This window comes from Papaver somniferum, chromosome 11 (genome assembly GCF_003573695.1).
Source record: "Papaver somniferum cultivar HN1 chromosome 11, ASM357369v1, whole genome shotgun sequence".
NCBI lineage: Eukaryota > Viridiplantae > Streptophyta > Magnoliopsida > Ranunculales > Papaveraceae > Papaver > Papaver somniferum.
The window spans coordinates 92,426,918-92,453,734 of NC_039368.1; the positions used below are offsets into that span (position 1 = coordinate 92,426,918).

General features: G+C 37.4%; 2 protein-coding genes across 3 annotated transcripts; one reads left to right on the top strand and one right to left on the bottom strand.

The window, feature by feature from the left end:
- The first annotated feature begins 5,893 nt into the window (after positions 1 to 5,893).
- LOC113321845 (phosphatidate phosphatase PAH1-like) lies at positions 5,894 to 11,260 on the top strand. Of its 2 annotated transcripts, XM_026569774.1 has the most exons (11): positions 5,894 to 6,098; positions 6,481 to 8,068; positions 8,164 to 8,762; positions 8,868 to 8,941; positions 9,168 to 9,252; positions 9,777 to 9,863; positions 9,985 to 10,057; positions 10,290 to 10,333; positions 10,463 to 10,591; positions 10,677 to 10,775; positions 10,903 to 11,260. In XM_026569774.1, exons 2-11 carry the CDS (start codon positions 6,598 to 6,600, stop codon positions 10,954 to 10,956), a joined length of 2,715 nt encoding a protein of 904 aa, XP_026425559.1. In that variant the 5' UTR covers positions 5,894 to 6,098; positions 6,481 to 6,597; the 3' UTR covers positions 10,957 to 11,260. The 2 variants fall into 2 exon arrangements, with proteins under 2 accessions (XP_026425559.1, XP_026425558.1); XM_026569773.1 differs by having other exon boundaries at positions 5,894 to 8,068.
- A 142-nt stretch (positions 11,261 to 11,402) lies between these two features.
- On the bottom strand, positions 11,403 to 14,664 carry LOC113321846 (isocitrate dehydrogenase [NAD] catalytic subunit 5, mitochondrial-like). Its single transcript, XM_026569775.1, has 7 exons — positions 14,379 to 14,664; positions 13,368 to 13,688; positions 13,098 to 13,259; positions 12,934 to 13,008; positions 12,546 to 12,655; positions 12,383 to 12,455; positions 11,403 to 11,960 (listed from the first exon to the last, which is right to left on the bottom strand). The coding sequence occupies exons 1-7, from the start codon at positions 14,595 to 14,597 to the stop codon at positions 11,763 to 11,765; spliced, it is 1,158 nt and encodes a 385-aa protein (XP_026425560.1). The 5' UTR covers positions 14,598 to 14,664; the 3' UTR covers positions 11,403 to 11,762.
- Positions 14,665 to 26,817: the final 12,153 nt, after the last annotated feature.

The window sequence follows — 26,817 nt, forward strand, 5'->3', positions numbered from 1 at the left end:
TTGTGAATCCAAATTTTATTATAAGAAACTTTTTTAGAACACTCAAAAATGCATCATCCTCAAGCTCCACCATTTGAATAGGCTCTTGATCATTATTAAGATCAATGCTTGAATAATCTACACAAGTGTCATCATATTCCTTTTCGTCTTCATCTTGATCCCAACAAGATTCCATTGTACACTCCTCTTTGCTGTCACCATGAGTTGTTTCAAGCAATGTATTATAATCACCATCACTTTCATAGTTAACATAAGATTGGTCCTCGCTGAATTTAGTGTTGATAATATCGAACTCATCCTTTTGAATAGGTGAATGATCATTATTAAGATCAAGAGTTGAGCTATCTACACAATTATCAACGAAAGTGCCCAAGGATTGGACTTTTTCAACATTAGCATCAATCAAATATTCATCACAAACCACAGGCATATTAGAATAGCTATTTCCTTGAAAACAAAGTTCTTCTTCATACCTTTCTTCCTTATATTGATCAATATCTCTTCGTAAGTTAGCCATACCTTCACGAAGTTCTTGGAGTTGCTCGTCTCTAGCCTCTTTAACTTTTTGAAATTCTTGTTGTACAAAGTTGGAAAATTTGTCCAACGAGATAGAGACTTGTTGTTCACAAGCATAAGAATCCTCCCAACCCTGTGGTTGTTCACGCACATACCCGCCATAAGGTTGTTGAGGAAAACCATAATGTTCCATGGAATATTGGTCATAACCAATGAATTGGTTTTGATTATACCCCTGGAATTGGTAGTTGTCATATTGTTGAGGTTGTTGAAAACCGTATCCATTCATGTGGTATGCTCCTTCCATGAGAAACAAGTACCTGAAATAAGATTCTCAAACCAAGGCTAAAAACCAGAAAACAAAAACAAAAACAAAAACAAAAACAAAAACAAAACTAAAAACAAAAATAAGAAACCAAAAACAAGTGACAACCGTTGCCTCCCCGGCAGCGGCGCCAAAATTTGATCGATGTCGTACGCGTCAAAAATAAATTACTTTCTCACTACTCAAAATATAAAATATAGCAAGGGCAAGAAAGGATCGTTCCCACAGAGAGGACTAAGGTTGTCAAATTGTTTCGGTTTCCTATGAATACCAATGGGGGTTTTTCTGATTTTTTTAAAGTAAACTAAAATAAAAGCAAATAAAGCACACAAAATAAGATGTAAAGATATTGGTTAAGGATTCATCTTCATTCACAAACATGATTTTTAACAATAACTAGAATTGATATTTAATCTCTCCTTTATCAAAGGCCCTAAGATACCTTGATCGCAAGTATATCCCGCAAATCTCCTCTTTTCATCAACAAACACATTAAAAGATGCGAGTATGAATTCTACCTTAGAGAACAACCTAACGTGTAAAAGCACTAATCAAGTTTAATTCCCTAGATGCATTAAGTTTTATGAAATCAGGCCAATCAAAGCAATCGAACGTGTAAAAGCACTAATCCGATTTAACAAAGGTTATAACTCACTTGTGACTATTAGGATGTATCACTACAAGCAATAATCACAATTATGCTACTTGTATTCAAGGTGTATCACGTTTACGTTTAATAAACCCTAAACTAGCAATAGATATGATTACAAGTTCTACCAATTTGCAACTTGACAAAACTAACAATCAATCATACATGGCGATATTTCTAGCGAGTCATAATCGATAAAACATGAGACAAAACTAATCTATTGAACAAAACTCATGTTTGGAAATCCAGTTTATTCTTTAACCAATGATAAAATTCTAGCTCATGTTTTTGGAGTTCATAACAAGAATGAAAAGAAGAGTTTCCATGTCTAAATCCTAGAACAAAAGTAGAAGAAGAGATATTGTATATCCTCCCATAAAATAGAGAGATATCTTTCTTTTATACTCTCTCTGCTAGTTTAGGTCGCACCCTTCTGCCAAAAACCAGTCCTTAAAACAGCCCAGGAATCAAGCCCACTAATGTAAGTCCAAGTCCATCCAGTCAGCTATCTGGATCGATGAGTCAACTCGCTGTACTCCGATTCCATCCGAGTTCAGGCCGATTCTGGGGTATTTCCTGCATGTTTCAGGCTCAACTATAGATCCTCCCCTGCACAATCATTCAATCATCCATCCCATCCTACACACACATTTACTCAGCACATGCAGTCCCTGCAGTTCCTTTGTTCTGGCAGCAGCTCAATTATAATTAGAACACCACAATCAACAGCAACACTTGGTTCTTGCTTAGCCATCTACAACAGCAACATAGACTCTATCTGTAGACACCATTCTTAGTCTTCCCTGCAATACTGTATCTCCACAAGCTCATAACATCACCACAGCTTCTTGCTCGCACCCTGTAGTTACATAGCACCAACTTTACTACCACCAGGTGCAACACCATCCATATCATCTTGCACCTCCCATACTAATCTTCAACTGCAGCACAAACCCATTAAGCTCCTGTAATTTGTACCTGTCCTAACATATATCTATTCAGCACTTAAAACACCCCTACAGCAACAACATATCAACCACCAGTAAAGAATCTATCTTAGTCTTGTCCACCACTTCCATTTCAGGCCAAACCCAACTTCTGTAACTTCAGTCAGCACACCATCTCAGCATAACGAAAGTTGCATCCACCGTTCTCTACTTTCTGTAGCTTCAACATCCTTCTAGATTAGGTACTCAACACCATTGCTTGCAGCTGCACATTCAGACAAACCCGTATGCTTAGTACATCTCAGCTTCACTAGCATCCGTAGCAACACCACCAACACACTTATAGCTTCTTCTTTCCTGTAATGCATATGACATCCTACCAACTTCACTGCATTGCAATTCACAGCCATATCTCCCTCTTCTTATCTGAATCATCTTCTGTCGAATTCAGCCACAACAACCGTTTCAAACTGCAACTCTTCGTGTTTAGCAGCTCAACCCAATAACACACATCTAGCGGCATCCTTTCTTCGCAAACTCGACACAACAGAACCCGCACAACCCATTGGTTCCTTCTACACTTTCAATCTAAGATGCCAATCTACTCCTGCATCACTTAGTCACAGTAACCACCAGATCCACGCCATTGCTTCAACTTCAGCTGCTCATCTACTTGCAATCGCAGCTGCAACCACTACTGGTTGTTCTTAACTCTTCTTGGCAGAACTGCTCCAACGCCACCAGTGTCTCAACCATTTTGCATCTTCACCGGTCCACCAGAAATGCATCCATCTTCTTTACTAGCCATTTGCTCAGCTTCACCACAGACCAATTGGTAGCAACACTGTTCTTATCTTCCAACACCCAATTCGAATTCAATACCCATTCTCGATTCAACTTATCTTAACCCTCATCAGATTCAGCTAATAACAACTCGAACTCAGACTCATCTTCAATTCGAGCATCAACAACATCACGAGGTTGTTTCAATTCTTCCATGTTACAGCTGCAATTCTGCATCACAACAGCAACAATTTACCATGAACAACCATGGCCTTGTAAACCATTCAACTGAATCAGTGTTCAACAGCTGCACTTCTTCCACTTGCTGCCAACCCAAGTATACCACCATTTTGGCTTCATTGTCTCAGCCAGCAACTTCAAACCTTCCCTGAATCAACTCAAAATCCAACCGTTTTGCTGCCAATTTCAGGCTCGAGTTGAACCCAATCTTCATTAACCAGTAACGAGCCTAGACCTCTGATTTCTTCTTCCATTTCTCACCGTACTCATCACTGCAGAATCCTAGGTCCTCATCTAGATCATCAAGACATAAACAACAGAAACAACTCTTGCTTCTCAAACCCTAACTTCCTTCTTTCTTCTCAGATTCACAGCATAACAACTTCTCATCTTCTTCCAACCAGATTCACAGCATAACACATAGAAACCCGTCACCAATTTCTTCTTATCTGCTTGATTTCAAAATCTCACAGATCCCCTTTTATTCTTGTTCTTCATATCAACACCACCGGAATCAAACCCCTTCAACAGCAAATCCACCCTCTTCTCAATTTGATTCTGAGCAACAGATCCTCATCCTTCTTAAACTTCATCTCCATCTTGAATTCTCACATCGATTCCTCTCTCAACTCAAACTCTCAGTGACGGTCGTCTCTCATTTTTCATTTCTCTCAATTTTAGACAATAAAAACGCAGCCAACATGAAAGAGAGATGGTTTTTCTGAACTTCAGGTATAGTTATAACCCAGATTTGTATTGCACTCAGGGACTCGGATAAGGGCTGACCAATTTCTATGTGGCCTGTCAGTCTTAGAAAACTGACAGTTCATTCTTCACTCCTTACGCAACATTATCCGGCTCCAAATGTCGCCAGTGACTTGACCTCTTTGCGCTTTTCGCTCCAAATGGACGTTTACCCTTCTTTTGCTCATAATGACTCCATTGCACCTAATAAACTCAAAAATAAACATAAAATACATAATTTACAAGAAAAGTAGCAAAGAAAGCATAAATACTAGATATTAAATTAGGTGTTTTAAACACCTATCATTCAACCACTTATTTAAACTTGAAATAACTCCACCTCCATATAACCATCCATTCCAAATCAAAATCACACCTTCTATATTAATAATCTCCACTAAAACTCCTACAAACTCAATGCAATGTACTCAAAGGATAAACCCAACTTTACTTTGGAAGAAGACTTGTCTCTTTGCAAAAATTTTGTACTATGCTATCCAAAGAAGGGAGAAGAACGAAGGAATGGTGGTTTACCAAGTCAATCGTATTGGAGTAAGATTTTTGAGAATTTTTGTAGTGAAACAGGTAACACTAACAACCGCGATGTGGTTGAGTTGTATCTTCGATTTTCAGACATACGCAAAAAAGTGGAAGAATATATGGTTTTACGTCGTATGTGCAAGCAACTTCGACTTAGAGGTGAGACTGATGGAGAAGTCGTAGCTCAAGCTAAGAAGCAACAGAGAAAATGGAAAGGTTATAATTTCAACTTGGAAGCTCAATTCGCCATCATCAAAGACTTCTTGATACATCGAAAGCGATGTTATTAAAACCAACTTTGTAATGGGGATCTATTAAGTATGTAATTAGTTTTGTTGTGGTCTAATCAATGAAAGTATTACCAATTTTCATCATATCCCAGCCGTAATCTCTTATTTACGGCTGGGTCTCCACAATTTCCCATCCGTACCAAGTAAAATTATCAGTTTTTTCCCTGATTTTTAATGGATTTGAATCAATAAAATTAATGTTGGGAGTTGATTATAAGATTATCCCGAGTTTTGTGACGAAGAGTTGCATCATTTTTCTTCAAACTTTTTTCAAAAAAATTTCACCAAAATCACCATTTTTCCGTCTTCAAAATCAAGGGAAATCAAGTTTTGATTTCCAAAAGATTAATTATTTGATTAGTCTAATCCATGCACTAATACTGATTAGTTAGCTTAATCAGTATAATTAGTACTAATCATATTATGGGTAAAATATGTATTACATAAAATACCAGGATAAGGGGCTCTACGCATTGTTATTTCATGACCTCATAAACCCCCAAATTCCCCTACTTTTAAAACCCCAAAAATAGGATTCTTAATCAAAAAGGAAAAATGTATATATGTAGTCCAGGTGAAATCAAATTAATATTGATTTCCCAACTACAGGTGCCTGATCCATAGAAACAACACAAAAGCAAAAGTGCAGCAAGAGAAACCGAAAGAAGCAAGGCTGCTAATGGGGTGCCAATTTTTTTGAGGGTGTACCAACCCAAAGGCAATGACTATTTTGTCCTATATGTATTTTGGTACACTCCGAAATAATTCGGCACCCCTTGTTAGCAATCTTGGAAAGAAGGAGATTCACGAGTCATTTATGCGCATGTGTGTATATTTGATACTGTCTCGCTCTCTAACGTTATCTAATCCCAACTCCCCAAACCAAAACACCTTAAAAATCAGAAAGAAAACTAAAAAGAAAGATAGAGAGAGAAAAGAAACAGAGAAGGAGAACTCAGAACAGAACTCATTTCTCAGTAGTCATCACAGCTTTGTCAGGCTAGCCAGAGTTTCTCTCTTCTCTATTTCTCATCGATCACAAATTCCACCCGTCTTTTCCTTTGGTAAGTTTCTATATCATTATAAACCAAATTTCGTGATTAAAACCAGAATTCAGAATTCAATTGATTCTTGTACACATTATTTTATCATTCAATTCATAACATTTAGGGTTTATAATATCCAATTTGATCAACAAATTCAAGATTTTGAATTCTCTTTTCTTGTTTTTGTATATTTGGTATGAATTTTCTTTAATTTTGCAATGCAATTTGCTTACAATTTTTTTAATATTTCTGTGATTTTACATATCTTGTAAATGTCACGGGTAATTAACCTGGAAGAATAGACAATGTTTTTATTTGTTTTATATTCATTTCTGGAACATTGGTCAAGGGGTAACCGAAAAAGCGTGTTAGCTGTGTGATAAATTTGTTGTTATTATAGGTTGTTTATTTATCTTATTATATCAATCAAAGGCGAAAGATCAAGATTTTGAATTGGGTTTTATGTGGGGCTTCTTAATATATTTGAATTGGGTTTTTGGAGCTGCAAGAAGGCAAGATGAATGTGGTTGGTAAAGTAGGGAGTTTAATTTCTCAGGGTGTGTACTCTGTTGCTACACCTTTTCATCCCTTTGGTGGGGCTGTCGATGTCATTGCTGTTGAACAGCAAGATGGGACATACCGAAGTACGCCTTGGTATGTTCGATTTGGTAAATTTCAGGGTGTTCTTAAAGGGGCTGAAAAGATGGTTAAGATATCTGTAAATGGTGTTGAAGCCAATTTTCATATGTACCTTGATAATTCGGGAGAAGCTTATTTTGTAAGAGAGATTGTACCATCTAAAGAGACTGAGAAAGACAAAGTTGTTGAAAACTGCGAAAAATTGGAAGATACACCGCAGGCTAACAGTAGCAGCAGTAATGATAGCATTGATATCTTACGTACCGAGGAAGCTCAGTTGTCAGAGGAATGTGGTTCATTAGGTTCACCTAAAATTGAGAATTGTGAAACTGATAATGCTAATGATACAAAGTTATATGAATTCCAAGACAAGCAATCGCTAAATGTGGATTCTGTTGGATCACCAGATTATGAAGGTTATCATTATGAGAGCTTAGATCAGCTAGAAGATGCAATGGAACCTCAAGGTTCTGATTCAGAAGTGGTCTTGATTAGTGTGGATGGTCATGTACTAACGGCGCCTATCAGTTCCACAGAAGAGAACATGGATAATGTACAATTAAGTACCCCACAATTTCATCTAGGTCCTGGTGAGGGAGCTGAGTTTAGAAACAATGAGGAGTTCAGCAACAGTCAAGATACATGGGCTTCTGACTACTTAAGCGAAATTGATGCCTCTACGCCTAATAGGACTTCAAAAGATGTCATCACTGGCGATGGTGATACAAGTGGTTCTGGACGTTTGGTGGAAGTTCGTCAAGTTGAGGGTGAAATTGCTATTCAAACTCAAGAGACTTATAAGGCTCAAAGCATAAAAATTGATTCTGCCAAATGTAATGATTCAGGGGATGCTGTTGGATTTATGAGGAGAAGAGAGATTTTTAAAAGTTGCCTGGAATTTCCAGAATTGAGTGAGCATGCTCCAGATGAAGAGTTAAAAGATATGGGTTCGCCACGCATGGAGTTGGTGTTGAGAAATAGTTTTGATGATTCAATGGAAAAGTCTCCTACTAGCGTCCCGCCAATGGAGGAACACGAATCTCAGAATGGTCTTGCTTATGAAAACAGCCTGCCATGCAAGAATGACTTGTCTTTAAGCACAGAGGATATGACCCCGGAGAACAGTATCTTAACCATAGGTAATCCAGAAAGCATGGTCCCAAATAGGAGCTCTGAATATCCACAAAGTAATGATCTGAATTTGAAAGAGGAACAGTTTGAATTGGCACAACAAACTTCTGATAAACCAAGTAATCCCCAGACACCTCCACTTGAGCCAGTAGATTGTGTTACAAATGAACTGGAGACAACGAGTTCTGGTGGTGGGACCAAGGCCAGTGAAGGAATGGGTAAGATCCGAAATGGTTAAAGTGCTAATATACTGGATAGCTGTTTCGTATTTCCTTATTAAATATGTCTTCTTATTTATCTTTGTTGCTTCCAGGATTTGAGATTTCACTATGCCGGAATTTGCTTCATGCTGGTTTGGGGTTGGGTCCTGCTAGTGAAGTGTTCGATGCACATCGTGTATCTGAGGAGGAATTCAAAACTTCTGCTTTATCAATTACGAAGAATGAAAATCTCGTGGTTAGATTTAAAGGTAGGTACTTGCTGTGGGAGAAAGCTGCACCGGTAGTACTTGGAAAGGTGTCATTTGGTTTAGATTTACCTGTTGATCATAACGATGCAATTCCTGTAGAACAAGATGAGACACTGAAGCCCGGGGAGGATTCTCCAGGGCTCACCTCATCTCCATCTGGTCGCAGGTGGAGGCTCTGGCCAATTCCGTTTAGAAGGGTTAAAACTCTTCAGCATACTAGCAGTAATGCATCAAGCGATGAGGTGTTTGTTGATTCTGAATCTGGCTTACTAAACCCACAAGTAGAAACAACTCCAACACCTAGTCGTGGTACCGAGTCTCCTCGCAAGCAACTCGTAAGGACAAACGTTCCCACCACAGAGCAGATTGCATTGTTGAATCTTAAAGATGGACAAAATATGATAACCTTCAGTTTCTCGACCAGGGTTCTCGGGACGCAGCAGGTCGATCATAAACTCAAATTTTAGAGCTGTATGCTGATATGATAGAGTTCTGTTAGGATTATGTCTTGCTGACTTCTCCAAAATAAATAAATAATTCCTCTACAGGTTGATGCTCATATATACTTGTGGAAGTGGAATGCACGGATAGTTATATCTGATGTTGATGGGACAATCACTAAGTAAGATTCTTTAGCTCCCTTGTTCTAGGACAGTTTTGTGTATATGTGCATGACCTTTGATGTGCCTGGCAAGGCTATGTATGTCATGTTACAATGCAGCATAAGCTACTGGGAATGCGACATACAGACATTCTCAAAATTCTTAGTAGTCAATCATGCATATAGGTGAAAAATCTTTGCTTTTCCTTAGATGGAATATGACTGGTGCATACATTATGTATTTCAGGTCTGATGTGCTAGGGCAGTTCATGCCCTTAGTCGGGAAAGATTGGACACAATCTGGGGTGGCACACCTTTTCTCGGCAATTAAGGTATTCATCTGTTTAATGATTGTAAATATGTATGACGCATATCCACAAGAAGTTGGACCCATCATCCATTAGCCCAACAAAGGAGGTCTGTTAGGACAAAAGTTGTGCTTGTCTAATGATATGTTGAGCTGACTCAGTAGTAGAATCGTTCAGTTGGTCCCATAATAGAATCATTTATTTGGTTCAGTCTTAGCCATGAAGATCTCCATATCAGGTTCCCAGTTTCCAGTGAACGTCTTTTACTATCTTGTTTGTGATGATGCATGGAGAACCCTGCTTTAAACCTTGTCATGGATATTTTCGTCATTACTCGTCAACCCATATTTTGTCATGTATATTTTTCGTCATTACCTTTGTCATGGAGAACCCTTTCCAATAGTCTATTCTAAAGTGGATGAGTGTAATTCTTTTGACAGTAAGCATATGCATAAGACATAATTCATTAAGAACAAGTGCACTTTGTGATTTTGTTTTGTTTCTCTTCTGGGCAATGCACATTACTATTTGTATGGTGGTAACTGCAGGAAAATGGTTATCAGCTACTTTTCTTGAGTGCACGTGCAATTGTTCAGGCATATCTGACCAGGAGTTTCCTCCTAAATCTTAAACAGGTATCGTGATGTGATCCTTTCTTGTTTTTCTCATTTCATCGCGCATATTAAGTTTCTTAATTATATTTATGCTTCAAAAGAGTCTGTTTTGAAGCGTTCATAACTACTTTCTTGATCTCAGGATGGAAAAGCTTTACCTAGTGGGCCTGTTGTCATTTCACCCGACGGACTGTTCCCTTCGTTGTTCAGAGAAGGTGAGGTCTAGTTAAAAGTAACATTTTACGCTGGAATAAATCAAATATGTGTCACGGGGAGCATGATGTAGGTTTGTGTTGGAAACTGCTCAGTTCTGGAACATTTCTGTAGGGTTGTTGGTGTCTTTGGCATCAAGTTCATATCATAAAAATACCTCACGGTGTTGTTATATATGAAATAAATTTGTGCTTTTCGCTTCTGATTAAAAACAATTTTGTTGTTTAATGGCAGTCATTAGAAGGGCACCTCACGAATTCAAAATTGCCTGTCTGAATGTAAGTTTTTTGAGTTAATTGAACTCTGCATTCTAATGAAATTGTGCTACTCTAGTTGCTCTTAATGGTCGTTGATATATCCCTCTTGGCATCTCTTAGCGTCTGTCATTCTATGCTTTATGTCAACAGGATATTAAGGCCCTCTTCCCTAAAGGTTACAATCCATTCTATGCTGGTTTTGGGAATAGAGACACTGACAAGGTCAGTTATATGAATATCGGAATTCCGGAAGGCAAAATATTTATCATCAATCCTAAGGTACTTCTCATCTGTGGTTCCTGTTGTTGTCCACTAATATAAATAAAAATCCATTTAGATCATTGTTTCTTCTGTAAATTGGCAGGGTGAGGTGGCCATTAGTCATCGCATAAATGTTAAATCATATACCTCCCTGCACACACTGGTTGATGACATGTTCCCACCTACTTCACTTGTGGAGCAGGTAATGCACTCATAGTTTCTTTGTTTGTTAGCTCCATACAAATGAACTCAAAATATCATTTTGAGAGTAGACTGGCGTGCCAGTTTTACCATGGTTGAAAGCTACTCCTAATGTCTTATTATTACAGGAAGATTACAACTCGTGGAACTTTTGGAAAGTGCCATTGCCAGAACTTGATTGAGTGATGCAGAACTTGTGCATAGCTAGAAAATGTGGTCGCCAATTGATGGATAGACCTTTGAACCCCGAAACAGAAATGGTGAACTTTACTGAGGATGCTGGTTACCTCATCATATGCAGGATTTAGGTCATACTGTAGTTCGAACACTCTGTGATATTCATTATAAGAAAAGTTATTTCAGAAAATTGTACCCTTCCTGTGGGGGCATGAGAACGCCCTGCCTTGTCATCGGTTAGGTTTATACGTGCCAAAAAAAATTCTTATTACAAGCAAAATAAATACCGAAGATTCTCAGTTGCAACTACCACGTCTGGTATGAACCTGGAAGCTCTACATAGTGATCCCTTTCCTGAAAAGTATTCGCTTCTCATCTGTCTCAAAGTAAATCGATCAGAAAATAAATATAAATAATAGTAGAAAATCTTTCGAGGCAGCAATTTGTCAAGTATATCACTCGAACCAAAATCTTAATTAAAAATTCTCATTCAGCTTTAAGTTTCAATAGAAAAAACAATGTTAAGTAGAAAATTACTCAAAGCAGCGGCAAAACACTGAGGTGAGAAAGAAATACGAGGTTACAGGTGCAACCCTTGTGTCAAAGATTGAGCTGCATCTTCTTTTGTAGGACTGCACATGCCGGAACCAACATTTGGTCGCAGGTTCAAATCCCACCTGACCCTCTATTAACTTTAAAAGTGAAAAGAAGAAAAGAAAATGTATTGTGGTAGTGGGTGGAGGCCAATTTATTTGGAGGTGATCTACAATGTTACTCGTATAATCTGCATACTAATCTCAACTTTTTAAGATTAGAAATTCAAGTTGCCACAAATGGCTTTCGTAAAATCTGTCGTTGATGAAGAGCCACCAAGATCAGCTGTTCGGTACTTCCCATCTGCTATGGTCTTGATGATGGCAGCATGAATCATATCAGCTTTGTCCGTAAGTTTCAAATGCTTTAGCATCATAACCGCACTCAGTAAAAGAGCTGTTGGGTTTGCCATATTCTGAAATAAATGAATAAATAATATTAAGAAAAGGAAGAGGAATAAAATGATAGCTCACAGAAGAAGCAAATGTACTTTGACCAAGCACCAACATGCAATGCACAGGTAAACGCTCAGTTTTCCTATTTCAGCAAGTGGGAAGTAGGTGAACACAATGCTTTTTGTAAAGCTTGAACGTGAAAAAGAGGAAGTCTTGACAAAATATTGTAAGAGAAAATGGTTTCTAATGATTCTACACTACCAGTGAAGCGGACTTTCTTGCTCTGGCTAATGATTCTATACAAGGTTCAAAATCTTGCTAGAAATGAATGCTTCAGTTTGCTGAAGAACAGAAAGTACGGAACCTAGATGTTTCGCAAGTTCGTTATATGCATGATGAAAGTATGTGGTATTACAAGAGATAACTTTGAATTGTTGCTTACCATTCCAGCAATATCAGGGGCTGAACCATGCACTGCCTCAGCAAGGGCTATGCCGTGCTCACCAATGTTACAGCTAGATAAAGGGCGAACAGAGATAAGATATTTAAAATGGTACCAATGGTCAGCAAATATATTAAATGAAGCACCAAGAAGATTAAAATACCTAGGAGTTAACCCTAAGCCACCAACCAAACCGGCACAAAGATCACTGATGATATCTCCGTAGAGATTAGGCATTACAAGTACATCAAAGAGTGCAGGATTTTTAACAAGCTGTTAAGATGCAAACATCAGTGTGCTGGATCAATAACAAATCAGACTACAACTACATTATAGCTAAATTTAAGAGATAATATCACGCTGAATGAGACACTGATGTGGAATTAGTATTCTCAACCTTGGGAGCATTCAATGTTTTAAGAAGATTTTCTTTCATTATTTATATTCAACATAAAAGTTAAAACAGTATCCTGTGTCACAAAGCTCGCAGGTCTGATATCTAACCACCTTAAACAACTAAAGAGTCAGGAGATTAGCAGATGTTAATATACCATCATACAGCAATTGTCAATGATGACTTCCTCGTAAACTATCTCAGTATACTTCTTTGCAACCTCACGACAACACTGCAGGTAAAAGTCAAAACTCATTACACAGATATGTAAAGAAACATTAAGACAGTTTGGAAGATGGAGTTTGATCTATATTAAGATACCTCAAGGAAAAGACCATCGGTCTTCCTCATAATGTTGGCTTTATGAATTGCCGAGACCCTTTTGCGTCCGTGCGTCTTCGCATATAGGAAGGCATATTCTGCCACCCTAAGACTTGCTTGTCGAGTAATAATCTTAAGACTTTCAACTACACCTCTCACGACCTAGAAAATGAAATTCCAGCATTGAGATGGTTTGGGTTGAAAGATCCCAAAACACACAAAAGGGAGAAAAAGAAAGGCATTGCGGAAATATGGTTGTGAAAAACTTACTTGATGCTCCAAGCCGGAGTATTCACCTTCTGTGTTTTCCCGAATAGTGACAAGATTGACGTCATCATAACGGGTTTTATATCCAGGTAGACTGTAACAAGGTCTAACATTAGCATAAAGACCAAGTTCTTTCCTCAGTGTAAGGTTCAAAGACCTGTGACCTTTCCCAATTGGGGTAGCCATTGGACCTTTCAGACCCACTTTATTTCTACGTACTGATTCCAAACTTTCCCACGTGAGAAAACTCTGAGTCCTTGGGTCTACTGTGTGCCCTACAAAATGTTCCTCCCATTCTATAGGTACATCAGCTGTAGTAAGCACCTGCACCAACGAAACGACATCAGTTAGACCAAAATAAAATATTCTTGACTGTTCAAAGAAGCTACAGCATCGATCAATATAACTCTATTACTAGATTTTGAACCACCAATAATGCTTATCAAACGTAAGATATCTTTCATAAAAAAGAAGGTACTGAAAACCATAAAAATGTATACTAAGCTCAAACAAAGGCCATCGTTCACTTCTAAAATAGTGAGAATCTACCAAACTTCTAAGAGTGTAGCCCCTACTAGACAATCTATAAATCTCCAGCGGCACCATCAAGATGATCCATCCATAATACACTGAACAAGCAAATGCTTACAATGGTCACTTTTCTTGGGCTATGAACCAAAAACCAATTCCTTACCCAGTAAAGAATTCCTGCACCAATTTTGAGCTCTCGACCAAACAACGTATTTATATTAACAAAATGCTTTGAATTAATCTAACAATCTTTTCAATCTAAATATTGTATCGTCTCATTAAAGCTACTTAAACCAGAGACCTAAACGGCTAAACCTAATCGAAATTCCTAATCAATCATAAAGATTTTACAGAATTTTGATTTTTTTAAAGATATAAATAAACAAACCCTACAATTGACTAATTCAATATTGCCATAGTTTAGATGAAAAAACTGATGCATAATTCTGAAATACATATAATAGGGTAAGATCAGAACCAAACCTTCTTTACAGACTCCGCAATTTCAGGTCCGATTCCATCACCAGGGAATAAAGTAGCTGTAATCGGAAAACTTGGAGGAGAAGAATCGTCTGATGAAGAAGAAGAATCGGATGATGTTGTGAAAGGAGATGTCAGAATCCTAGTTACATTAGGGTTTTTCACGAATGATTTGGAGATCTGTTGCCTTCGAAAAGCGTTTCTGATGACTTGAGAAGCCATGGAAGAAGAGAAGAAGAGGGACAGAGAGAGGAAAAAGAGAACAGAGAAAGAATATAAGACCACTAAATGACCATAAAAGAATATATATATATATAATATATAAAGAAATAAAATAATTATTGAATAAACGCTAGTATTGTTCATTGGAAGTCAACCAGTTTTAAGGGGTGCCCTTTTCGGTCGGACCATTACCTTCTGCATCAGATGTCAGATTATTTATTTTGTATAACTGATCTAGACATATTGGTATATAATCTGAACTTGCAAGTCTAGAATCCTCAAATGATGACATACATACTCTTGAGTCTCGGACATTTTTCCACATGAAAATCTAGACCTTGTGGGTGCGAGCATAACTGCACACAGTTATCCGTTTTGTAACTTTTTGCATTAGACATCATTCAGGTTCAGTCAGCCGCATTAATTTAGGTTACAATACTATACAACTCTTGGACGTGTTTGTTAGCTGTAAGTTGGTACTAATGTTTATTTATGGTCCTACAAAAGAAAATGAGAACATAAAGGACATTCCCATCAAAAAAGAAAAAAAAAACATAAAGGACATTTTGAACCTAATTCCATTGAGTTTTTTTTGCTAGGTTTAAAGCTGACAAGCTTATTCAGACCCAGTCTGTGTGTTAACACAACAATGAAAGAACAAAACTTACGTTTGGGACCTTTAGTTGCAACCAAGAGACCCATGAAATTTATATTACTCGAGAGGTTAAATAGCCTTTTCTTTTTTAATTCTATTATTGGGGCTTAGAAAGTCTTGGTCTTTTAGGGGCTTTCTAGGGTCACCAAATACTAATTGGGACACCCCTCATCATATATTTATATAAAGACTAATATGATCCCATATGATTTTAGATAATAAACTTGATTAACATTATTAATCATGATTAACAAATCAATTAAGACTAATTCATTTCTTTAAGTTAGATGAAATCAAAACAAAAAAAATAAGAGGGAAAAGAAGAAGAGGAAAAAAAATATTGGGGAAGTTTTTCGGAAATGAGTGATTTAAGCAAGACTTTTGATGAAGATGGTGAGCATAATTTCATCATGATGAGGATGATGATCATAAAGAAAACCCAAAACTATCTTCTTCTCGTACTCTTTCTCATTCAAGTATCATGATAAAAAATTATGATCATCATAAAAAGAAAAAACTAAGAAAACCCACCATTTATTTTTGTTTTAAATGGTTAAAATAATCTAATTCGATGAATTTTGGGTAAAAAGAAAATAGCTTCTGAAGATGTTTACGGCTGGGAGTTCTTAGATTCCCAACCGTGAATCAAGATTACGGTTGGGATAGTTTGTCGACCTAACCGAAAGTCCATATTTCGGCTTGGTTTTTCGAACCGAAAGCTTTTTCGATTTTTTTTTTCGTTTTCATAACCTAGTCGAAAATGCAGTTACGGCTAGGATAATTTGTCGACCCAACCGTATAAAGGAAAAACGGTTGGGAAATGATGGTGTTCCAAGTCGTATTTTTTATTTACGGCAGGGAAATAAAGAATTCCTAACCGAAATCATTTTTCTGATTTTTTTTGTTTTTGGAACCAGTTAAGGCTGGGTTTTCCCAGTCGTAACTGCAGTTTCGGCTAGGTTTTCCTACCCGTAACTGATTCTGGAAACCCCAAAAAATCATAAAACTTATTTCAGTTGGGATAACCAAGCCGAAACATGTACTTTCGGCTGGGAATCTAAGAACTCCTAGCCGTAAATATCTTCAGAAACTTTTTTTTTTACCCGAAATTCAGGGAATCATATTTTTTAACCATTTAAAAGCATAAATAAATTGTGGGTTTTCTTAGTTTTTTCTTTCCATGATGATCACCATCTTTATATCTATGAATTTATGATAATAGTTTTGGGTTTTCTTTATGATCATCGCTCTCATCGTGATGAAACTATGATCATCATCTTTATCATAATTTATGAATGAGAAGAGAAGGATGGGGAGAAGATAATAGATTTAGTTTGTTTTTAATGGTCTTCATCATGATGAAATCATGATCATCATGATTTGTAAATGAGAGGAGAAGGAGAAGAAGAAGATTATAGATTTAGGATTTTTATTTTTTTTAATGAATAGTGAAATTTAGATAAGGGTGTTTTTGACTTTTTGTTATATCTTGAGTCCCCTATCCATTTTTTACTTCCCCAAAGCATTTAAGCCCCCAAAATGGTTAAAATACCAAAACTTTCTAAGCCCCAATAATAGGATTCTTTTTCTTTGGTCTACTGCAACTTGGCTGGATGTGTCATCTACATATTTAAAATAGGTTTCTCTTAATAAAGACCACACATTATTTATTAGGAAAAATTAGGCTAAGGCCCAACCTATGGATAACCCATAATATGAGGCCCTTAATTAAAAGAAGTTTATATCTAGGTCCCGAATTATTAAAAAACATTCATACCCTTACATATATTGTCAATCCCCTAATTAAATAAAATTTTAAATTAATCCCCTCATTAAATAAAATTGAAAACTAAGCCCAAAATTATTAAAAATACATGTATTACTTCAATATTCATTTACAATAATTTCTTAACATGTGTAACTAGAAGTTGCACACGCATCTGTCTTGTGTAATTGAGAGTTACATATGCATCTATCTAGTGTAATTGAGAGTCACACGTGCATCTGATTTGTGTATTCAGCGTCAACTCCAATTCCAGCGAGACCATTACCACATTTAAGCAATTAGCTTTTATGAAGTTTAAATCTTTGCCTTTCCTTCTTGTCTTCTTCACTCCAAAATGCTTGCATATCTGCAACGAAATAAACATCCGTGGATTAGGTTGGATGAACAAAAAGAAAAAAGAAAAAATATTATAGAACAATTGTAAGGAAAAATTATAGAACAACACATGATAACCTATCTTAGCATGTGTAACTGGGAGTTACACATGCATCCGTCATGCGTAATTGACAGTTACACATGCATATGACTTGGATACCTAGCATGTGGAATGTTTTGGTTGCAAGTTTTTTTCATTTTAGCATGTGTAACTAGGAGTTACACATGCATATATCATGTGTAACTGAGAGTTACAGATACACCTGACTTGTGTAACTAAGAATTACACATCCATATAAAGCACACATTTTCAACTATAAAAGAGCTAAGAATCATCACTTCTCACCTGGACATTAGCCAACATCCTTATCTATTCAGCCATAAACTGCAAGATATTCCAAAACTTTGATAAATGTTCTTGGTTCTCTTGGTAAGCTAGTATCTTATCAGTGCGCGCGAACCACATCAAGTTCTGCATAGACATCGATTGATATACTAAAAGGTTACAATTATTCAGAAATTACTTCCATAGAAACATTGAAATACCATAGTCGAAACACCCCTAAACAAGCATCCGTAATCAGCTGATACACGTACAAAATCCATGTGCAATTCAGAGTTACACATGCATCCTTCTACTGTAACTGGGAGTTACACATGCATATGTCATGTGTAACTGAGGATTACACTGGCAGCAGCAACATTCACATCAACCATAAAAAAAGACCCATACAAAGGAGTACATCTAACAATGGATATACATACAGGTATTGATGACTCAACAACGTAATTTCGGTGTTTACGTCTTTTTTTATCCATTCATATACAAATTGTAGCAAGGAAAAACCATAATCCAAGCACAACCCAGGACCAAAAACAGGTTGTTGATGGTGGATTCTCAACAAAGGTCAAAATCGTAAAATAATGATACTGCATGCTTCTGACCCGGCTTCAGGAACGCATGTGACGATTCATATTTTACAATCCGTGAACCGTTTCACGATCTCTGATCGAGTTCCTCTCATAGACATGATGAATATGATTCTCGAAAAGCCTCCGCTAACTGAGCGTTCGATGTTGTGCATTTCATCATGACCTCTTTACATAGAAGAATGATCGGCGGTCCTCCATACATAATTGTTGAGAGGGAAAAACGCCTTCAGGACGTCGGTGACACTCACTTTTCCCTGACTATGTAGAGAGAATGTGTATAGATTCAGGCGGTCCTCCATACATAATTGTTGAGAGGGCAAAACGCCTTCAGGACGTCGGTGACACTCACTATTCCCTGACTATGTACCTTTCATAACGGGTATGACGCTTTAACTAGCTAATATTCCTTCTGCAATAGATTAATTCTATCGTGACATTCACCACTGAATTCCTAGAAGATGATCTATTTTATCTCATTACTCCGATTCCATGGTCGAATCCATGATGATCTCATGGAATGGTAATAGATAATATTATTACTCGGATTCTATGGTCGAATCCACGATCCTACAGAATGGTAATGCTCATTTTATTATGCCTAATTCATGGTCGAATCCACGACTATCCTATGAATTGATAATAAATAACTACTCACCTTTATTACTCGGTTTCATGAATCATTCTCCACTGAATTTCATAAATTAGTAATAAATACTCAACATCTGGGCATCTGGACCATCACTGAGTAATCCCCAAGAAAATGGTGCAAGTGTACTCGAAAATGATGCACGACCGAGCACCCAAATGCACAAACGAGCATTCGAAAATATGGACAAACAAGGAATCCTACACAAAATAGGAGAGAGAAAATAATAAAGAGGCGCTCATAGGCCGCCCCCCCCGGCTGGCCGGCCGTGCCCTAGTCGTGGTCGGTCCCATGCCTCTTCCATTATTTAATTTTTCTTCCTTATTTTGTTATTTTCATGAACTCATGAAAACTCCTTCATTCTGGCAACTTTCCTTGTTTGAGCAAAACTCACGGTTTCTCTATATTTTCACGATTTCACAAGAAATAATAATATAAAATAAGGAAAGGTGTCGCGGGACTGGGCAACCTAGCCGGCCGGCCATGCCCTGGCCAGTCCCACACCTTACAATCCCTTGTCTCTCCATAATTATTATTTCCCTAATCTCATGAAACTCCTCCGTTTCAACAATACTCATGGTTTCTCCATAATTTCACGGTTTTATGAGAAATAATAACATAAAATAAGGAAAGGTGTTGCGGGACCGGGCTACCTGGCCGGCCGGCCATGCCCTAGCCGTGGCCGGTCCCACGCCTTCCAATCCCTAATCTTTCATAATTATTATTGTTAGAGCATAGCTCGGTCGACCTCGCATGCGTTGCTACATCAAGCATGTTTGTCAATGTTAGTGATCAAAACTATGAATCTTGATTTCTAATCTATTATAGCTAAGTCTTGGACTAGGATAGAAAAGTGTAGTTGAGCTCAAGGACTTCATGGAGATTCATCATACAACGACGAAGATCTACTCAAGGAACCGTGGAACTTCATCAACAAAAAGGTATGTGGAGACTTGAACTTATCTATCACTCAAAAATCTATCTATTCTATCTCCTACTTCTTATGAGACAAAAGTCGTATGCTATATAGACTGGATCATACACATTTGACATTTCGAGCTGAGTATACCCTACTTATCTTTTTCTCGAAATCGTGTGTTGGTAAAGCATTTCGCTTTGATCGGGTTTATCCTCACCTGGTGACGAAAGTCATAATGTTTCAATCACTTTGAAAATCGCTTTGACGAGAAATAATGTAACAACTATTTAACGTCCTCTAAGAATGTTTCAATGGTTGGAATGAGAGTTTGGGTCGATATAACCAATGATGGATATAAGCATTGTGTGGTAACACATATGTGCATAAGTCTTATTCCTTAATCAGATTTTTCGAACTTTGTTGATTGAGAGAAACCGGAGGAATTGGCTTTGCCAAGTCCGCGAACTGAAGGAAGTTCTTGTACCGAGAATTTCTGTTGGGATTTCCAAAAAACTCGTTTGTGTGTTAAGTCCGCGAACCTAATCCGTGAACTGGCGGAAGTTCTCGACCCGAGAATTTCTGCTGAGTTTGGAAAACTCTGCCGGTTATGTTAAGTCCGCGAACTTGTTTGTGAACTTAAGTGGTTATGATCTAAAGATGTGCTCTGAACATGAAACTTAAATTACTAAGGAATGCTTTATGCAAACCGTGGCTAAAGTTCATGAGCCGATTCAATCGAATCATCTTTTTTTTCAATTGTGTCTTGTGTAGTTACATAAGATCTCATATCAATTGAACAACTCTCTAACTAGTTCATTTGAAATTAATTGAACTAGTTATGGTGAAGAAGAACAAGGTTAATATGAAAATCTCATATGGTTAACCTTTTTGGGTTACTATGTTGAACCAACATACACGTACACGTTTGGGCATGGTTTTCACGAACCCAGTAAACGTATACCTCAAGCGTGTGTGACAAGCTAAGTTTTCGATCTAACAGTTGAGAAATATTAGCTTGAATCTAAATCAGGTTTTCATCTAACGGTGAATATGGATTGCTTTGTAACTAAGGCAAACCCCTGATTTGAAGACTATATAAAGGAGACATATAGCATTGGGCAAAACTAATCCCCACACGTCTGTGTGATACTAGTGCGCTCGCTAGAGTCGATTCTCCTTTAACCTTTGGTTTTGTTCTTCTAAAACCAGGTTAACGACTTAAAGACTTCATTTGGATTGTGAAGCCAGACCGATACTACTTTTATCGTAGTTGTGTGTGATCTGATCTTGCATCTTCTATCGTACGAGTACCATTATATTGATTGGATTGAGATCGTGAGAGTTCTCCGATAGGCCATATATAAAAGTAATCACAAATGCCACCGTCTCATCGTTTGTGATTCCGCAGCATCTTCTTTCGCTAGTCTATTAAGTTTGTTGTGAGGTGATTGATTAATCTAGGTTGTTCTTCGGGAATATAAGACCGGATTATCAATTGGTTCCTATTCACATTGATTATTATCAGAAGACGGAATAAAATTTTTAGGGTTTATCTGTGGGAGACATGTTTATCCTTTGATAGACTTTTCTGTGTGAGACAGATTTGTTTATTATCAAAGCCTGCGATTTTGGGTCGTAGAAACTCTTAGTTGTGGGTGAGATCAGCTAAGGGAATCAAGTGCGCAGTATCTTGCTGGGATCAGAGGCGTAGGAGTACAACTGTACCTTGGATCGGTGGGAGACTGATTGGGGTTCAACTATAGTCCAGTCTGAAGTTAGTTTGTAGTAGGCTATTGTCTGTAGCGGCTTAATACAGTGTGTATTGAATCTGGACTAGGTCCCAGGGTTTTTCTGCATTTCCAGTTTCCTCGTTAACAAAACTTCTGGTGTCTGTGTTATTTCTTTTCCGCATTATATTTTATATAATTGAAATAATACATGTTGTGCGTTAAGATCATCAATTGGAAATCCAACCTTTGTTTGTTGATTGATATTGATTGATCCCTGGACATTGGTATTTGGTACCATCCAAGTTATTCCTTGTGTTTGATTAAAGACTCGCTATTGTTTCAGCTTGAGTAAATCAAAACAAGTGAGAGATATTAACTCCTTGAGATACTTTAATCTAGATTGATTCTGACTGTCTAGTTGATTCTCTAGCAAAGTATTTCGAGTTAGTCCATACAGATTGATAATGGAATTATTGGGTGGTGTTGTTAGACCACCGTTTTTTCAATTAGTATCAGAGCAGGAAAACACGTTTAGAGACCGAACCTGTCTGTGTTTGTAGCGATCTGACTATATGGACCATAAAGTCTCAATTGACGCTTCACCAGGTTTGAAAAACAATCGCAAGAAACTGACAAACTGGTATCTCTTCAAAAAAGAGTTGGATGAACAAATCCGGATCAACTATGGTCTTGTTGCAGAAATCGCAGTTCTTAAGGATTTGATATCTGGAAATACTCCCTTTGAGAATCTAAAAAATTCCGGTTGTTCCTCTTTCAAGAAAAGTAATAAATCAGGTGATAATCAACGACATGATGTTGAGAAAACTGAGATGACCAGGAACCAGTCAGACAATCTTCAAAGCATAGGCTCATGTTATAATCTGTCCGATCATATACAACAAGTTTGTATGTGTTTCAAAAGAGTCTTAATGTTGCAAGCAATCTTTGTAAGAATGTTAAACAATTGTATGATTCTCTCAAATTCATACAACACTACCAGGAAACTCTAAATCGAGAAGTACTAGTAGTATGGGTGCCTTTGCTTTAAGATCTACATCTCCTTTTCAATGGTTTCTTGATAGTGGATGTAGTCGATTTATGACAGGAGATCTCACATGGTTTGTTTCGTCTATTGACTACGAAGGAGGTCCTATAACGTTTGGAGATGGGAATGATCAAGCTACCCGGTGTTACAGAAATCCATGATGTAGTATACGTAAAATGTATGACTGCTAATCTTCTTTCTATTAGTCAAATCTGCGACAAGGTCCATCGAGTTATCTTCAATGCGAATGGATGTGCAATTGTTGATAAATCTGGGAAAGTAATTTTCCAAGGAACTCGTGGTAAAAACAACTGTTATCTTCTTGATACTCAGTTTAGCAACCGTTGCAATTTGACTAAGGTGGAATCTACACATCTTTGGCATGAGCGTTTTGGTCACATCAATTATCACCTTCTAACTAAGATCATTAACAAGGAACTTGTTAGAGGCATTCCCAAGATTAATGCAAAGATTGAAGGTGTATGTGGTGCCTGTCAAAAGGGTAAGCAAACGAAAGTTTACCACAAATCATCTCGAGATATTCTCACTAAAGCACCTCTTGATTTAATTCATATGGATCTCTTCGTACCAATTAAACAACCCACTGTTGCTGGTAAGAAATATGTTTTAGTTATGGTAGATGATTATACCAGATTCACTTGGGTTGCATTTCTGTCCCATAAGAATGAAACCCTTGGTGAATTTAAGATTAATGTTAAACGTATCCAGAACGAACAAGGTCGCAAACTAAAGAAAATTAGAAGTGATCGTGGTACTGAATTCAAAGACACCAAAGTATTTGAATTCTGTGACGAACTGGGAATCATTCAACAATATTCACCACCAATTACTCCTCAAGCTAATGGAGTTGCTGAAAGAAAGAATAGGAAAATTCAAGAAATGGCCAGGGTAATGCTCCATAACAAAAACTTACCTTTAAGGTTTTGGGGAGAAGTTGTCTTTACAGCATGTTACCTGATCAACTATGTGTATTTACGGTCTAAGACCCTTAACACTCCTTATGAGTTGTGGTATGGAAGAAAACCCAACCTACACTATCTCAAGGTGTTTGGAAGTAAGTGTTATATTCTGAAAGATCGAGAACAGAAAGGAAAATTCGACACCAAAAGTGACGAAGGTAGCTTTCTTGGCTATGCTTCTGATAGTCGTGGTTTTCGAGTTTTTAATCTCAGAACACAAGTCATGATGGAATCTGCTAATGTTATCATTGACGACATTAGTAATTTTCGTCAAGATAGTTCTCCTACTGAGTTGCCTCCAACGGAGACAATTGAGAAAGTAAAAGAAATTACAGAATCAGTTGAAGTTATCACAACTGTTGCTGATCCTGATATTTCTAGTGACGAAGAGAAAAGCACTGATCAAGCCATTCCTGATGAACAAGAACATGTCCCTCCACGACATCTCTGGGTTCAAAGGAATCATGACCCCAACAGTATCATCGGGGGAAGGGATTCCACGGCCAAAACCAGGGGACAGCTTCAAAATATATGCAACTTTGGTTGTTATCTTTCACAGGTTGAACCAAGAAATATTGATGAAGCTCTGAGAGATCCCTTCTGGGTAAATGAAATGCATGAAGATTTAAATCAATTTGAAAGATAAGATGTCTGGGAACGTGTACCTTGTCCTCCAAATGTCAATATTGTCAGCACCAAATGAATATTCAAGAACAAGGCTGATGAATTTGGCACAATTATCAGAAAAAAAGCTAGACTTGTCGCTCAAGGATATTCACAGATTGAAGAAATCGATTTTGACGAAACCTTTGCTCTTGTGGCACGTCTTGAGTCCATTCGACTATTATTGGCTCATCTTGTTTTCTCAGGGTGAAGTTGTTTCAGATGGACATAAAATCAGCTTTCCTGAACGGTATTTTAAAAGAGGAAGTCTGTGTCACACAACCTAAGTGATTCGAAAACCATGATTTCCCAGATCATGTGTTAAAGCTCAAAAAGGCGTTATACGGATTGAAGCAAGCACCAAGAGCCTGGTTTGAGAAACTTACTACCTCTCTTATCAGAAAAGGATTTTCAAGAGGCGGAGCTGATAAAACATTGTTTACCAAATGGAGTGGGAAAGATGTTGTCATTGCTCAAATTTATGTAGATGATATTATCTACGGATCAACTTCTGAAAAATTCGCAAAAGACTTTCAAGTCTCTCTTGCTAAAGAATTTGAAATGAGCAATGTTGGTGAATTAAAATACTTCTTAGGACTACAGATCCAATAACATAAGGAGGGAATTTACTTATCTCAAGAGAAGTATGCTCGTAATCTTGTGTCAAGATTCGGTCTGGATAAATCGTCTCCAAAGCTGACTCACATGCCAACTACTGGTAAACTGCACAGGGATGAGAAAGGAGTAAAAGTGGATCAAAAACTGTATCGATCCATTATAGGTAGCCTTTTGTATCTTACATCCACTAGACCTGATATTTCTTTCAGTGTTGGCTGTTATGCTAGGTTTCAGGCGGATCCAAAAGAATCTCATCTTGCAGGTGCAAAAAGGATCATAAGATATATAAATCATACTGTTGGGTATGGTCTGTCTTACACTTTGATACTAATACTGACCTTTCTGCTTATTCTGGCGCTGATTGGGCAGGTTGTGTAAAAGACAGAAAAAGTACATCATGGGGCTTCTACTATGTAGGTCTCAATCTTGTATCTTGGCATAGCAAGAAGCAAATCTCTCAATCCCTGTCTACATGCGAAGAAGAATATATTGCTGCCGGGTCATGTTGTACTCAACTCCTATGGATGAAACAAATGCTTGCTGATTACGGAGTTGATACTGGAATAATGAAGATTTTTTGTGATAACTCCAGTGCAATTCGCATCACTGAGAATGCTGTTAAGCACTCAAGAACAAAGCACATTGATATAAGGTACCATTTTATTCGTGATCTTTACGAAAATGGTATCATTAGTATGGAGTTTGTGCCTTCCGAACAACAATTGGCTGATATTCTCACCAAAGGATTAGACACTGCAACTTTTCAACACTTGGGGAAATCTATTGGCATTGTTTTGGTTCATTAAAAGGTTTTCGATGACTCTTGCCCCTATGCTTATTCTTATCTTTTGGGAAATCGAGTCTAAAACTCGAGTAGTTTTGTAGGGTTATTATTTTTTGTCTTTTAAGTGTCTCTTTAGTGTGTCAAAATCTTTTTTTTCTTTCGAAATTAAGGTCGCTCTTGTTGTTCTTTCGGGAATGACATCAAATGGGGGAGAGTTCTTTTGAACTTGTGCTTAAGTGTAATATCTTGCGGAGTGTGTGGCTGTGGAATTTTATAGGGGTTATCTTGTATCTTAGAACTCCTTGATGAATGCATTTAGCTTCGGCTTTATGATTGCATCTAAATTAAGTTGGTATGTATTTTTTTCTTTTAGTCTATGAAATGTCTCTTGTGGAAATTTCATTATGATCTCTTTCTTTTACCTTTGCCAATTTTATTGACAAAAAGGGGGAGAAATAATGTAGTTCACACTACAAATACATATGGTTTTCGGATCATTGTGTAATGGGGAGTGGTTTCCATAATCGAGATGGAGTATTCACTAAGGGGGAGCGATACATATCACCATAGTATTGTTGTTAGAGTCGTGATGCAATTGGACTTTGATGTTACATAATAATACTATGTCACTGTATAATAATGATCGAGAATCTCGATTTCTCTCATTGTTATAGCTACGGATCTTCAACGACGGTGGTACTAAACTTACAACCTTTGGGATCATTGGAGTACTTGGAAGGACGAAGATTTCAAGGAACATTGAAGATTATACTATGGAATAGGAGCCACTAAAGTTTATCTTTTTTGTATTCCATATGTATTAATAGTTTTTTCACTAAAATTGACAAAGGGGGAGATTGTTAGAGCATAGCTCGGTCGACCTCGTATGCGTTTCTATATCAAGCAAGTTTTTCAATGTTAGTGATCAAAACTATGAGTCTTGATTTCTAGTCTATTATAGCTAAGTCTCGGACTAGGATAAAAAAGTGTAGTTGAGCTCAAGGATTTTCATGGAGATTCATCATACAACGACGAAGATATACTCAAGGAACCGTGGAACTTCATCAACAAAAAGGTATGTGGAGA